The sequence below is a fragment of the Polyodon spathula genome, chromosome 21, assembly GCF_017654505.1.
Source record: "Polyodon spathula isolate WHYD16114869_AA chromosome 21, ASM1765450v1, whole genome shotgun sequence".
Classification (NCBI taxonomy): domain Eukaryota; kingdom Metazoa; phylum Chordata; class Actinopteri; order Acipenseriformes; family Polyodontidae; genus Polyodon; species Polyodon spathula.
The window spans coordinates 16,204,832-16,221,597 of NC_054554.1; the positions used below are offsets into that span (position 1 = coordinate 16,204,832).

The 16,766-nt window shown below is 39.9% G+C and overlaps 1 protein-coding gene across 1 annotated transcript in view; it reads right to left on the bottom strand.

The window, feature by feature from the left end:
* Window positions 1-820: 820 nt before the first annotated feature.
* The window catches only part of LOC121296709 (forkhead box protein J2-like), a 31,337-nt gene continuing 15,391 nt past the window's right edge, over window positions 821-16,766 (bottom strand). Inside the window, exons 5-13 of the mRNA XM_041222478.1 lie at window positions 14,764-14,847; window positions 7,440-7,550; window positions 7,026-7,057; window positions 6,831-6,988; window positions 6,011-6,229; window positions 4,968-5,069; window positions 4,105-4,485; window positions 3,018-3,110; window positions 821-2,769 (exon numbers count right to left, since the gene is read on the bottom strand). Coding sequence (XP_041078412.1) covers window positions 2,642-2,769; window positions 3,018-3,110; window positions 4,105-4,485; window positions 4,968-5,069; window positions 6,011-6,229; window positions 6,831-6,988; window positions 7,026-7,057; window positions 7,440-7,550; window positions 14,764-14,847 — 1,308 coding nt within the window. The 3' untranslated portion in view covers window positions 821-2,641. The remainder of the gene's footprint in view (window positions 2,770-3,017; window positions 3,111-4,104; window positions 4,486-4,967; window positions 5,070-6,010; window positions 6,230-6,830; window positions 6,989-7,025; window positions 7,058-7,439; window positions 7,551-14,763; window positions 14,848-16,766) is intronic.

Sequence of the window (16,766 nt, forward strand, 5' to 3'; positions counted from 1 at the left end):
CTAGTGATATTGAACTACAGACAATGCAAATCTAGTACAGTCTAGTATAGTGATCTTAAACTGCACTTACAATGTGACACAGACATTTAAAGATCTTATATCGACAATCCAGATGATCTTTTTTTGTGTCTGGGTGTCTATTAGAAAATGAATTGGCATTTGTTCTGTGTTATCCATGGAGGACATATTCAAATTGTGACTAGCACTCCTTTGAAGGGGAATCAGAGAGATTATCACAAGTGCTAATAGGGATTCAGTAAATCATTTTAAACCCTTGGTTATTACTCCTTTAAAATGTGTGGGTTACCAGTGCACGTGGGGAGGATTACTTATTTAAATATGTTGCATGTATTTGACAATAGGCCTGATTGTAGCTTATTGGCATCTCGCAATACAAATGACTGTATGTAATTTGCAAGCTCTTTTCGTGTACACTTTCCGTTTCTTGGGAAAACTAAAGCCTGTTATTACTGATGTTAATGTATGTTCCTGTGGAGAACAAACAGTAGTGGAAAGCTGAGCTGAGCTGAGGTCATGTGATCTGCCTCCAGGCAGTCACACCCGTGATTGGCTGCACAGAGCCCTGCAGTGGTTGCTATGGACACCTAATGATCAGGACAAGAATACTAAGTGAGGCATTTTGTGGTAGGAGACATCCACACTGCTCCCTGCTGCTCAGAATTCGACTTTTATTTTTATTTATTTATTTTTTTAATAGTAAAGAATGTTTACTAGAAAGTGCAACTTACCCAGGGCTGTTTAAATAAATGTGCCGGCACAAATTATATTAACAACAAATAATTTACAGCAAGACTAAGGGTGGGGATTGTATTGTCCATTTTTTCTCACTCAGACCTTTACTTATTTTTTTATTTTTAAACACACACATATAGGTTACACAAGAATGACCCTATTGTAGCATTCTACACAGCACAATACACTATTACACAGGGAGATGTTATGTTATGGAGAGTATAGGTGATCCCAAATAGTTCTATGTTTTATATGTGGCACTGCTGTCTGTTTCTACACTAGACACATATTTTGTCATATTTCTTTTACAATAAGCTGGATAAAATGTTTAAATAAATACACAATTTCATTTATGTAGTAAAATATATTCATTATGCCAAAAGCAACTTTGTGTCAAACATATACCTTAGAGAGTGAACAGAATGCAAGACTAATCATATCATGGATTTAAAGTTACAAAGATGCATCAAATATACTTGGTGTTATTTGTGGATACTTTATTTCATAATAGCAATTTTCCTAATATCTAACTTAATCATAATAATATTGTATTCTGTGTGTTTGCTACCATTCTCTATTGCTGTTTCTGCTTTGATCATTATAGGACATGCTTATGAGCTAATCCAGTTTCTGAAAAGACTCCCCAAGGCTGATTGTGGCAAAGTGGTGGGGAAGCCAATCAGTGTTTCACAGGCTTCAGTGCAAAAAAGCTTCACCTATGGGCTTCAGTGCACAGTGTAACGCTAATATGCTTCCCAACCTCAATTCATAAAATCTTGATGAGTCTCTTCAGAATTCCTCTTTTCAGATAGTTAATAACCCTGTCAATGAATAATCTCAGCATGAACAATAATAGATAATCATAAAGAACATGCGTAGGATATTAATCATAGAAAAAGAGATAACATGTGTATGCAGCATCTATTTCAAATCTGTGCTATACAGTAATAAAACCAGCATTATAAAATAATTATGATCTATCTAATATTCATAGTTCATATTCATTCATGATAACGGGGTTCCTTTAAAATCCGGATTATTCATCTTCCTACTGTTCTGAGATCTGAGCAGATCACAACCCAAGAAGACGCACTGTGGAGTTCTGGCTCTTCTGCTTATAAAACTTAATCAGCGTGAACTTTCAAAAAGAGTGGGGGAGGGATTCTACAGTACCAGTTCTGGTTATCATTAGAAATACCTTGTTGAGAAGAAGTGCTACTGTACCATTGCCAGCAGTAATCCGACCTCATGTAAACCCCCTCCAGTGCATAGGAACCTCCAGGATGAATGATAGACCCCCACTCCCCAGGTTTCATTATTTAACTCCTGTAATAACTCTGGTGTCAGTTCACAGTCAGATTGCTCAGGTTACTGCTGGCACACTCCAGATCATTTTAGTAACTCTTCTTTCTGCCAGTATGAAAGAACTACAACTCACATCATGACTCACTGTTACTACAAGAAAAAAGGCATACTGGGAGGTGTAGTTTTTATCTTGATTCTACTTATTTTAATGCTAGTGTCAGACTTACAGTCTTAGTAAGGCTCAGTATTGCTCAGGTTGCTACCGGCAGCGTAGTCCCAATCATTATACTCTTCTACAGTGTCTTTATAAAAAAAAAAGAACTACAGCTCCCATGATCCCTCTCTGTTTCTACAATATAGAGGCATGCTGGGAGGTGCACTTTTTATTCTGATTCTGCTTGTTTGGTAGTTCCAAGAAGAATACTTTTGAAGATCACTTTAGAATAACTGTGGACTGGCTCGCATTTTCAAACTGCAGTTTCTTGAGAACCATAATTTTTTCTCACAGGTTGCCTGTAAGTTCTATTACAATCCATACAGATTTGTTGGTATTGAGGGTTGAGACACAATTTCTTAATCGAGTTCAGTTCAATAATAAGTCCCAGTCGAAGTCATCTGGGATTTCTTCACTGTTGCTAGTGTAACGCAGCTTTGGGGGGTGGGCAGGAAAGGGAGGGGCTTGAGAATGTGGAACTGAGCCTATAGTAGTTCCTGTTCAACAAGAGAAAATAAAAATACAAAATTCAAGTCATTAAAAGGGATTCTAGCAGATGCACATGTTCCATAAATCTTATCTATTATAGCAAACCACACTAGGAACAAAAAACTGACTGGGCATGTTTTACTTTCACCTAGTCAGTGAAATGATTTTAAAGCCATGACGGGGGTTGTACATTGATGATACACTACAGTTATGTATTACTATAAAGGAAATAATGTAATCCTTTTTGCTAGCTTACTTGAAGAGGTGGTTGCACTGGGGTGTCTCAGTGCTTGCTGGGAAGGGAATCCTGGCAAAGTGTGTGCTGCTCGATCCCGAGAATGCAGAAACTCTGAGAGAGCGTGAGAGAGTGAGTGAGAGAGAGCGGTCAAAATCGGGATCGTCCTGGCAAAATACAAACTATCTGACAATTAATTAGGAATACTGTCCAGACCAAATATGTACACAACACTGCAAAATTGAGAATGAAACCCACCTTGTCCTGTCCTTTCCCAAATAAAGCACTGTTAGTGATTATAGCTACCCCAAACTACAATACAAAAAGGCTGTCTGAATGGTGGAAACAAACAGAATTGCTGTTTAGCACCCCTAACAACTATTATATATATATATATATATATATATATATATATATATATATATATATATATATATATATATATATATATATATATATATATAACATCTAGGGTTTCTGTGATGTCATAAATTATGAGACTGAAGGTTGAGTAACTGAGAAACCCAAGATGGTATTTTTTTCCTGTAACTCGCTGAAGAGGCCCATCTGTTTTTTTTATAATACATGGGTACCCTTCTGACAGCAGGAGCTGGCTCTGCCTCCGCCACCTACACCAGCAGAGGGTGAATGAAAAAAGGGGAACAGGTCAGGTGACCACCTTTCCCTGCAGCAATTTTGCTGCAGGAGTTCTGGGGGCTGGAGTTCCCCCAGAGGGAGCTGCCGGCTATAAAGGGGAGGAGTGGTCAGGAGACCACCTAGGGTTAGGAAGGGATAGGAGACGGAGGTAATAATTGTGATAATTGTAATAGTATTAAGTTAAATATCTGCTCACCGTGTTTGTCTGTATAGTCCGTTTTGTTTGTTTTGTTTTGGCAATTAGTACCGTATCCTGTGTTTTTGTTTGTTACAACCTTTTTATTTACTGTTCTGTTCACTCATTAAACGCCGAGCGAAACCATTCGCTCAGCTCCACCTCTCTCTGTCATTTATTTCCTGTTTCTGGTCTGATGTCACCCACTGCGGCCATCTTTGTGACAGGGTCATATTGAAATTCAATCCAGTAATTCATTAGGAAGTGTTTTCTTACCATTGATGCCGTTGGTCTGGGATCCTCCTCCCAACTGCTGCTGAACTTCATTGTGGGAAGGGGCAAGACTGCTCAGAGGCTTCAGGGTGTGATGGGAGTTGATGGCCCCACTCTGGGTGGGCTGCAGGGTGTGATGGGAGTCGATGGCCCCACTCTGGGTGGGCTGCAGGGTGTGATGGGACTTGATGGCCCCGCTCTGGGTGGGCTGCAGGGTGTGATGGGAGTTGATGGCCCCACTCTGGGTGGGCTGCAGGGTGTGATAGGAGTGGATCAGGCCTGTTTGGGTGAAGAATTGGTTCAGTGAATCACATAGGGAAGTGAAGAGAGTGCGATCCAAGGACCAGTTAGACATGTCAGCCTGCTGCATGCTCTTTAAAAGATCTGGAAAACGAACAAAAGAAAAAATTTTTATCACTTTTACACTGTTTTACTAAACGCCTACCTTTTACCATTCCGAGTGGCTGTTATTGCAAATACTCAAATATTATGTTTGTTGCACATTCTGGCATAGACTGTGTTAAGTTGTGTGACGGGGAGTGTTATGGGATACACTCCCGTTACTGATTATGTCCCCTGCTGGTGAGATGGCTAAAAGCTCTAAAGAGGTTAAAAGCTACTCTTCAACTCCAGATCAGCCAGTGTCCTTATGGTTGTAAGCCAGTGTACACACACAAATAAAAACACAAGATTTAAACAAGTAAAAAATAGAACCATTCAGAATGATTGCAAACAGGTAAGGGGATCTACTCTTTAACATTGCATTTTCTGTTTTTGTAAAATAGGAGTTGTTGTCTGTTTGCCTGTCCCTGTGTCAGTCAGTCTGTCTGTCTGTCTGTCTGTCTGCAGCAGTAAGATACCCTTACCAGGAAACTGAGTGAGATCGATGGTAGACCAGTCGAGGTTATTGGCGATTTTGAAACTCTCTTTGAGACTGTCAATACTGGAGAACCAATCAGTAGGGATCGCTGAAAAAAATATATAAAAGACGATTGTCAAAAAGCCCCCTTTTCAACATACAGCTTGCTGGGAAGATGACATTTCTGGAAAACTCAAACTAACTATTCCAGCAAAGATATCCCTTTCATACACTTCTAAGCTACATTTCTGAAGCAAGGTACTTTTAGAAATGGCCACTAGGGTGTGTGCAGCTGTAATTCCTGCTCCCTCTGCAACTGTGGCAAATGTGGGTTAGTAATGGAAAATCTGTGAGGGACAGAAATGACAGTAACAAGCTCTCTTCAGATATTCAGCTCTTAGAAACAGCAGTAGAGAAAGAAAGACAACACACGTGATAGTATACAATATATTATTTGATGTATTTCAATTTTAAAAACACTGTCAATGTTAATAGCTTCTGACTCAATCCTCTTTGTCTTCTAAAGTTTTTATTTATTTTTATTTTTATCAAAGGCAGTTTTCTTTTTAAAGACGAGCCTAGAACGGTAACAAAATGAATTGAGAAACTTTACTGGGTGTGACAAAACATTGAGAATGCAATACCCCTTGGCAGCACATCAATGAATTATAACTATTCTGAAGACTAGGATTCTATTACAAAGGGATACAGTTGTGCTGGGTCAAACATTAGTCTTTCAAAATATAAACACGTATTCAAATAGTCTTTCATTTTGAAAACAAAACTATAATTCATACCATACTACGGTGAAAAGAATATCTGGAGTAAATAACATTAAAAAGGGAGAGGAACGTTCTATCTGTAACAGAATGTGTTCTAATTATTTTTAAATATCTTTCTATTACAAGATATCATTTTGATATAATATACACATGATGATATAAATGAATACGAACATGGTCATGTTTGCCACTGAATACATCTGAAGCAGTGTGTTTGTTTTTAACATTTGAATATTTGCCAGAGTGCTGCTTTATATGTGAAGCTCACCGTGTCCTGCAGTGAAGACTGGAGTTTGAGGAGCATTGTTCTGCACAGGGCCCTGCACTGCCTTGTCGGACAGCCCTGTCGTGACAGGAGGACCTGCTCCTGGGGGGGGGCCCCCCCCTCCTCCTCCTCCTCCTCCCGGATCGGAGGGGAAGGTGGGGGTGTGCAGGGGGGCAGCCTGCTCAAACATACAGGATGTCCTGCTGGAGTGAGGAGCACTGTCTGAGAGAGAAAAAGAGGGGGGGGGGGGGTTGGTGGGAATGAGACACAAGCAGATCTTGACAAAATACATGATCATTAATAGGAATTGAACCAACAGATCTTCAATGGAAGTAAAGTGGGAGCAGTCAGGTATACTATTGCCAGTGCTAATAAGAGGTAAGAGTACTCTTCTTTGTGGCCAAAAAGTGACTGGATCACAGACAAAGGCTGGGTTATGTTGGAAATTAATGAATAAATGTAATTTAGGAGAACATTTAAATTAGAAACAGGTGTAACTATAGAAAATATGATCACATCACGGGTATTGACCTTACTAAATGCAATAAGTCATGGTTTATCATGGCACAGTGGAAATGGAGACCATGGACACACCTTTTCACTTCATTATATTAGGCAATTATTTTTGATGGTGTATGTAAAATAAATGCAATTTTATTGCAGAGTGAGACCTACAAACACACAAACACACAGACACACACAAACACACACTCAGAGACACACAGACACACACACACACACAGACACACACAGAGAGACACACACAGACACATACACAGACACACACACACACACACACACACACACACACACTGTGGTGCACTTGTGTGTGGGTGTCGTGACTGGTCCAGGTCCAGAAGGGTTCCAATCATGGTCCTGTACAGACTCTGGAATGAAGACCCCAGCAGGTCCTGCAGATGCATCTCAGTAAAGGAGAAGCGCAGAAAGACTCCTCTGAGCGGGGGCTCGTCCGACCCCAGGCTGGGGGGAGGGGGTTTGGGGAGAGAAAAAGGGGGACTCTTTTCCCCCCTGTCGCGGGGGAGGATTCACCTACAGGAACACATGGGTAACTTCAGTTCAGGTCAATTCAGTTTAATTCAGTTTAATTCTGTTTACTTCAGTATTGTTCAATTCAGTTCAGTTTATTCAGTTTAGCTCAGTTACGGGGATGGAAATAAGATTCCCATTGCAGATGGATTACAAACTAAAATATATTTAAAATATATCCCATATATTTAAATATATATAAAAGGGGCCAATTTCTATATATGAAAAATATAAGGATCATACTTTTCTACCATATATTAAAACTATATGTTTTTTTTTTTCCATAAGGGGAGGTAAGAAAATGAATACTATAAATGTAATTAGCGTTCCTTTAAAGGACGATAGTGATAATGTTGCCAGTGCTCTTTCTCTCTCTCTCCCTCACCTTGCTTGGCAGTGGTCCTTCCCACAGTATCTCGTCTCTCACACTCTCACTCTGCAGCCTCTGACTTGTGCTTGAGGTCACTTCCTGTTCCAGCCAGGAATCCTGAGACGCCTATAGTACAGCAAGACACAACAAGAGATGAACCTGGCCTGGTTGGTATTGTTTCTTGGCTTGTGATATTTCCCTTTATAAGAAAGATAGATAGATAGATTGATAGATTGATAGATAGATCTTTCAACAGTTTAAAGTTCCTAATCTTAACACACAGTCTTTTATATACCAACGACTCTTCTAAGAGACAATACAACCCCACACACCTAATATCTCATTGTACTCTAAATAGCATTCAGGCATTCAGCAGCCCCCTGTAAAAATCAGGTAAAACAGACAAGTCCAGCTGTGCAGTATTCAATAAAAACACCTGTCCATCTAAACCCAACTTCCTCACCTGTTGGAGGAAAAAAAAAGCCAGCACTCTCCAGGGGAGAGATTCAGGAGCATAGAGCAACCTCTGTAGAGAAAGCAGCCTAAATTCTGCCACCATACTCACAACATCAACCAAGCCCTGCCCTCCCTCTTCAACAGGCAAAAACAGCACAGTCTGCTTTATCCAATGCAATCCATCCCAGAAAAAATATACTATCATACTCTGGATCTCTTTTAATAACAACACTGGGGGGGTCTAAACATTTACTCTGTGCCATAACATCGAGGTTACTAGGTTGTTAATCACTAAAACTCTACCTCTATAGGATAGTTTAGTCAGGAGCCATTGCCAGCTCTGCAGTTTACTTTTGACCTTATCTAACACCCCATCCCAGTTCTCTTTAGCCAGCCCTTCCCAAGAACACTCCCAGGTATCTAAAAACTTCTTGACTCCATTGTAACCCTGGGGGGAGATCTGGAGGCTTACTGCCATCCCAATCACCTAATAAAAATGCACTGCTTTTTGACCAGTTTGTCTTCGCAAAGGACACTTCTCCAAACAATGTCAAGCAATCATTTAATGTTTGTATGGTTTTTTTCCCCCAAAACAAAGACTAAAACATCATTAGTATAGGCCACCATCTTTATAGGCTCCATTGGTACATTTGGAATGGACAAGCCAGATAATAAAAGCCTTAATTTGTGGAGTAATGGTTCAATTGAAAGCGAATATAACATCCCAGACATGGAACAACCCTGGCAAATTCCCCTCTGCACCCGAATAGGAGAGCTAAGCACACCACTGATTTTAAGTGTACTAAAAACATTACTGTAGAGTAACTGAAATTTGCCCAAAAAACTGGGCCCAAAACCAAAAGCCTTAACTACATTAAATAAATACTTATGATCTACGTGATCAAAAGTTTTCTCCTGATCTCAACAATTCATCACTTTGCCCAACCTGTTCGCCAAAGTTTTTGACAAAATTTTGTAATCTGTAAAGGAGACTTATTGGACGCCAGTTCTTTATATTACATAAGTCGCCTTTCTTTAGCAGCAAAGTCAATACTGCACACCGACAGCTCATAGGCAGTTCCTTTTCCGCAATAGTCTCAAGTACCACTTCAAACAGGTATTTTCCGACTGTAGACCAGAAAGTCTTATAGAATTCCACCGGTATACCATCAAAAACTGGTGCTTTACCATTGTTCAGTTCCACAAGAGCATCAGAGAACTCCTGGAAAGTCATCTCTCTCTCCAACTGATCCTTCTCCTCTTCAGGAACCTGGACCAGAACTGCTGAGTTTTACCTGACTCATCCCCAGCCTCCTCCACCATGAACAAGTCAGAGTAAAAACCCATATTGTACTCCCGGATGACCTCAGGTTCGCTCAGTAGTTGTCCTTGATCCGTCCGTAAACAATAAATAAGTTTACTCTGAGCAGTTTGAGACAAGTTAAGGAAACTGACATGCACTACCCCCTGTATTCGTGTATCCAGCCAGTTTACTTTTTTAAAGCTTCAGGTCCTCAAACAGCCTGTCACTATAGCTGGACCCCAGGGCTCTCGGAGCTCATTGATGTCCTCTGGGCTCTCTCATTGCTAAACTAGTACTCTTAGTAATATTTTTAGTATACTGTTGACAAAGTAGTTTAATCTGAACCTTAGAGACATCCCACCATGGTCTAAAAGATGAAAAATTACATTGTTGCCTTCTCCATCATTCCCAAAACAAATTAAAACATTTAATAAAATTAATTTAATTTAATCGCTTAGTGTTTAAATGCCAATATGGAGTATATACACATGGAGAAGGGATAAGCATGTTCAAATTAACCAAGCTATGGTCAGAGAAACCAATAGGACATATATCACAGGTAGTGAATACATTTAAATGATATTGCAGTATATCTGCATTTTAACCATTCTGGTACATGTTTAGAAACATTCGAATCATCAGCAGCCTCATTAAGAGACCCTGATTCTTCCACAACATTATCAGTTTCTTGAGCTCTTTGATCTATTGGCTCCCTTTCTTTTTCAGCAAGACTCAGCAGTTACATATATGGCTCCTTCAGTCTCTCCCACACTGGACACAACTGCAGTATTCTGAGCTGCAGCATCGGCTGCCTTACTCACAGGCACCTCTCCACTCTCACTCTGTTCACTAGTTTCTCCCCTTTCATTATCGTGGTCCTCATTGTTTTTACAGTTTTTTGCAATGTGCCCCTCACGCCCACAAGTGAAACATTTAAGTAATTCTGTTGAGGTAAAGATTACATAATTGAAGCCATCAACACAAAACCTGAAAGCTACGTTTAATTCATCGTTAGTATTATTTAGAAGTATATAGACCTGAAAGAAACAACATGTTTTAATTCAGGTTCTTTAAAGCCCAAAAGAATCATGGACATACCTGACATTATCTGTCCATGCCGGCTTAGTTCTTTCAATATCAGATCATTTTTTAAATAAGGGGGAACATTAGAAATAGTAATTTTTTTTAGCAGGGACCGCAAGAGGCAAAACAGAAACCAAAACTAATTACTAATCCCTGCTGCACTACCTTTTGAACAAATTCCTCATTACTGAAGAAAACCACTAAAGCTTTTTCACCCTTGAAGCCGACTTAATGTTTCCACACCCAACTACTTTTCGGAGTTCAATAGCATCAACAATGATTTTAATGTGTGCCTTGTTAAATTTTCAAAATTGGCGCTTGAACCCCTCAATCCCACAAAGAAACGGGCAACGTTGAGGACTGTAGACGCAGTGGTCGGCCAAGAAAACTTACTGCAGCAGTGAAAGACACAACATGCTTACTTCCCTTCGCAATCGGAAGTTGTCCAGCAGTGCCATCACCTCAGAATTGGCAGAAAACAGTGGGACCCTGGTACACCCATCTACTGTCCGGAGAAGTCTGGTCAGAAGTGGCCTTCATGGAAGACATGCGGCCAAAAAGCCATACCTCCGACGTGGAATCAAGGCCAAGCGACTCAACTATGCATGAAAACACAGGAACTGGGGTGCAGAAAAATGGCAGCAGGTGCTCTGGAAATATTTGGCTGTAGCAGAAGGCAGTTTGTTTGCCGAAGGGCTGGAGAGTGGTACACCAATGAGTGTCTGCAGGCAACAGTGAAGCATGGTGGAGGTTCCTTGCAAGTTTGGGGCTGCATTTCTGCAAATGGAGCTGGGGATTTGGTCAGAATTAATGGTCTCCTCAATGCTGAGAAGTACAGGCAGATACTTATCCATCATGCAATACCATCAGGGAGGCATCTGATTGGCCCAAAATTTATTCTGCAGCATGACAACGACCCCAAACATACAGCGAAAGTCATTAAGAACCATCTTCAGCGTAAAGAAGAACAAGGAGTCCTAAAAGTGATGGTATGCCCCCCACAAAGCCCTGATCTCAACATCTTCGAGTCTGTCTGGAATTACATGAAGAGAGAGAAGCAACTATGGCTGCCTAAATCCATAGAAGAGCTGTGGTTAGTTCTCCAAGATGTTTGGGCCAACCTACCTGCCGAGTTCCTTCAAAAACTGTGGGCAAGTGTACCTAGAAGAATTGATGCTGTTTTGAAGGCAAAGGGTGGTCACAGAGATATTGATGTAAATTTTTCTTCTGTTCACTCACTTTGCATTTAGTTAATTGATAAATATAAACTTTACAGAGAGTTAAAAGGGACAAAGAACAAAGTACTTGAAACTGCAAGCGCATGTCAAAAAGGAAGTTAGAAAGGCCAAACGAGAAATAGAATTGAACACCGCCAAGGGGGCTAAAACCAATTCCAAAAGTTTTTCCAATATTACTATAACAGTAAAAGAACATTCAAGGAGGAAGTAAAATGTCTAAGAGATACAAATGGCAGCATGAATAGAAAAAAATAGCAAATATATTAAATGATTACTTTTCACAAGTTTTTACAAAGGAGGATGCGGACAACAAGCCCCACATGTGAACCTGTTCCTATCCAGTTTTAAATAACTAGCATAACAGGTGCAAAAGTCTTAAAGGGTCAGTAACTCTTAAAATAAACAAATCCCCTCGGCCGGATGAGATCCTCCCAATAGTACTCAAAGAAATGAAAGAAGTTATTTACAAACTGCTAACCAAGATCATGCAGCAGTCTCTGAGACAAGGGTTGTACTGACAGAATGGAGAATTGCAAACGTAATACCGATCCACAAAAACCGAGATAAACCCGAACCAGGTAACTACAGACCAATAAGCTTGACTTCTATTATATGTAGGCTTATGGAAACTATAATAAGATCCAAAATGGAAAATTACCTATATGGTAATAGTATCCTGGGAGACAGTCAGCATGGTTTTAGGAAAGGGAGATCGTATCTAACTAACCTGCTTGATAGTTTTGAGGATTATGGTAAAGTGGTTGATTAAACAGACAACAGTGTTATAATCAAGATGGAAAAGGGATTTTATTATATCCAATGTGTATTGCACAGAGTAAATAACAACGGGTTGCAGTCCCAAACAATAAACACAAAATATCCACCCTACAATAATACCAACAAAGTCACCAGTCCTGGGTGAGTGCAGTAGTGCTCATGGTGAGTGATACAGTTTATTAGTAAAATAGTGCAGTGCTGTTCTGGCTTTGTGCTGGCCCTCTGCGACAGCTCTAGAATCGTACTAGCCATCTAGTAATTTACAAAACAAGACAAATTACAAACAAACAAACTAAACACTCATGATATTGTTATATCTCACGGGGTCTCTCACAGTCTTTTTAGTTTCAAATCACAAACCAAAGCGAAGCAACAGATTGCGTTTCTCCATCCCCTTTTATGCCGTCACACATGACCACTTGGTAAATGAGTGCAGCCGTCCCTCCAATCTGTGGCTGCCACATTGTTTCCCTTCCGGGTCAATGCGTTAATGCAATAGAATCTCAACCCCTTTCTAGCTGGCTGACTTCCTGTGAACCTATGAAAGAACTGTCAGGACAACCCATCCAGGGAATTCTGTTCTCGCTGCTTAGTGTCCTCACAGGTGGGGATGGAGGTTTACTATCAAGCCTCATTGTATTTCTGTCACAGGATGCAACATCAACAATGGATAATTACAAAGCATATGACATGGTTTATTTAGATTTCCAGAAAGCTTTGGACAAAGTCCTGCATTTAAAAGATTAATTCTCAAACTGAACTCAGTAGGGATTCAAGGCAATGCACATGGACTATGGAGTGGTTAACATGCAGAAAACAGAAAGTACTGATTAGAGGAGAAACCTCAAAATGGAGTGTGGTAACCAGTAGTGTACCACAGGGATCAGTATTAGGTCCCCTGCTCTTCCTAATCTACATTTAAGACTTAGATTCTGGTATAGTAAGCAAACTATTTAAATTTGCAGATGACAAAAAATAGGAGGAATGGAAAACACCGTTGCAGCAGCAAAGGTCATTCAAAATGTTCTAGACAGACTTTAGAACTGGGCAGACACATGGCAAATTACATTTAATATAGAAAAGTATAAGGTACTGCATGCAGGCATGTCACAGAGATGGCCGAAGTGGGCGGCGTCAGAACCAGGAAATGAATACACAAAACAGGACGGATGAAATGAGATGATGATGGCGCTTGCTTGCGCCGGTTTATTGTAAAATGAAAGGGTTGAACAAACAAACAGAAACAACAGGACACGACACTCTACGCCAAAATAAAAGAGACAAACAAAAACAAACTGTACTGAACAAAACGGTGCACGGACAGAAACCACTGACAAACACGGTGGGTTTTGAACACACAAGTATCATGCTGGTCCCACCAGCACGCAATAGCAATTGTAAACGATTTCTCTCCTCCTCTCTCTCTCTCCCCCGTTCTCCACTCACCGAGCACCCAACCGCGAGTATGTGAAAACGTGCATCTATATATACTGTTGTGCTGGGATTCAATTATTAATTATTCACTTGAATCCCAGCATGTGAATTAATTATGTGCAACCTCGTGCTCACATATTAACTACTTTAAATGTACATGAAGTGATGCACAATCCCATGCCTAAATACAAATATACATTTTAAACACTTGTGTTACAGACCCGTTTATATCCCGTGTATCAATGACTATACACCAACATTTAACAAACCATACGCAACATAACAGATAATATACACAGGGGCAGGCACTTTGTCACAAGATAATAAAAATTTCCTTTATAAATACCATAAGGGAGATACTGAAATTAAAGAAGGAATCTATGAAAAAGAGCTAGGAGTTTATGTTGACTCAGAAATATCTTCATCTAAACAATGTGGGGAAGCTATAAAAAAAGCCAACAAAATGCTCGGCTATAGTGAATAATGTTGAATTTAAATCAAGGAAAGTAATGTTAAAACCTTACAATGCATTAGTAAGACTTCATCTAGAATATTGTGTTCAGTTCTGGTCACACCTCACTAGAAAAAGGATATTGCTGCTCTAGAAAGAGTGCAAAGAAGAGTAACCAGAATTATTCAGGGTTTAAAAGGCATGTCATATGAAGACAGACTAAAATAATTGAATCTATTCAGTCTTGAACAAAGAAGACTAGGCGGCGATCTGATTTAAGCATTCAAAATTCTAAAAGGTACTGACAATGTCAACCCAGGGGACTTTTTTGACCTGAAAAAATAAACAAGGACCAGGGGTCACAAATGGTGATTAGATAAGGGGGCATTCAGGAGAGAAAATAGGAGGCACTTTTTTACACAGAGAATTGTGGGAGTCTGGAAGCAACTACCCAGTAATGTTGTTAAAGGTGACACCCTGGGATCCTTCAAGAAGCTACTTGATGAGATTATGGGATCAATAAGCTACTAACAACCAAACAAGCAAGATTGGCCAAATGGCTTCCTCTTGTTTGTAACTTTTCTTATGTTCTTATACCTCATGGTCTGGTGGGTGTGGTCTTTTTCCTCTTGGGAGGGGTGGGTCTTCTTTAGGGCAGCTGTCTATCGTCCAATAGGATCCCTAAAAAACAATGCATCTGCTTAACACTTCTCTGTCTCTTTCATTTTATCAGCCCCAAAACTGATTTTTAGATTCCTACTGCAGTACTGATACAGCAGCTTTACAGGCCCAGTCACTCTGATAGCTGTTTCCTTTCACAGTGAATAGAAACCAGCGAGCTGCTTTTTTTTTCTGTAACCCAATATAAACTTTACTGGGAAAACAGGGAAATGAATCATTTGCTACCATTCTTTTGACTCATCTTTATTTATTTCTTGATTCATTTATTGATTAATTTATTTTTAGTACATTTTATATAAAACAAAAAACAAAACTAAATGCCCTTGACTCTACTGTAGTGCACTGCACAGACTGTAACAAATCCAGCTTTTCAACTGGTGTTTCTGTATTATACAAATACTGAGTGGAGCTCAGGCTTGAAGGACCGTTCGACTGAATGGCAGAGAAATATAGCACAGGCAGTGTGTGCACTGTTAGGTGGAAACTCCACCTTCACCTGTTAAATAATTACCCAAAAAATACAAGATTTAACATACCTCTCTCTCTCTCTCTCTCTCTCTCTCTCTCTCTCTCTCTCTCTATCTATCTCTCTCTCTCTCTCTCTCTCTATCAATTCAATTCATGGTGGTCTATTGGCATGACAATTAGCAGTGTTGCCAAAGCAATTACACAATGCACTAGAAAATATATTTGTAAACATTATGAACATTAATTTACAAGATAAATAAAAATAAATTGTTAATTGCAAAAATAAGCAAAATAAATAAAAATAAACAAATTGAATAAAGTCAGAGTGAAAATTCTAAATGAATAGCTAGCAAATGGAATAATGGTAAAGGTAGAAATCATGGTAAAATAATAAATAACATAACAATGACCATATAGGGAAATAAAATGTAACACTGAACTTGGTTAATTCCCCAAAGCAGTGCAGATTGCTCACTGCATGTCACTCAGGCTGTGACAGGCGGCTACATATTGAGCAGCCAGTGTGGCTGTGTGTCCCTCTCCCAGGAGGACAATCAGTTTTTCTGGATCTGTCTTGTGTGGGAGGAAGTGGAAGAAGCAGTGGGGTATGAGTGGAAACTGAGTGAGTTTGCGGATTATTTATTGTAATACTGGTTGAGTTTTATAAAAAATAGTGCATTAATTTATTTATTTGACTGTTGTTTTGTTAGTTTGTTAATGTATTTGCTTTGTTAAATTTGCTGTGGTTGTGTTTGTGTTGACTTTAAGGTGGAACAGGTCTGACTCGCTGGCACGGCTGTTGGTGAGGTGGTAGGGGGAGAGAGAAAATTGTGTCCGCATCTAGAATGAACAAAGGGTTAGTCTTTTTTTTTTTTTTAGCGAGACACAAGATGTAGACAAATTGGTGCAGGACGGGTTTTTGTTAAAAGGAGCCCGGGAGTAGGTGTTCCCCTTAGCAACGCCTGTAATAAAAGTTATTTTTTCTAATGTGCCCCTGTGACAGAGAAAGAATGAATCTTGGTTATAAATCTCCCTCCAGACCTGTGAGGGCGCTGTGTAAAGGGCAGAGTGCCCTGCACTGGATGGTCTGACAATTCATTCCAAGGGAAAGGTGGAAGTCAGCCATCTAGAAAGGGTGCAGAGCTATGGTACACCAAGTCATCACCCCAGAAGGGAAGCGATGTGGCAACCGCAGATGGTTGCACTCTAACCAAGGGAGCGTGACTGACGGTACAAAAGTGGACGTGGCTAGGTGATCTGTTCCTTTGTTATGGGTAAGAGAGAAACGCTGAAAGGAGAACTATAATTGTACTGTGTTTGTTTGTTTGTCGTGTCTAATTATATACTTGTTTGTTTATTAGACAGCTAACACATACCGGGAGCTGTCGCTTAAGGCCAGCACCAACTTGGACAACACTTCACAACTGTGCACAAATAAATTGTATTTCACC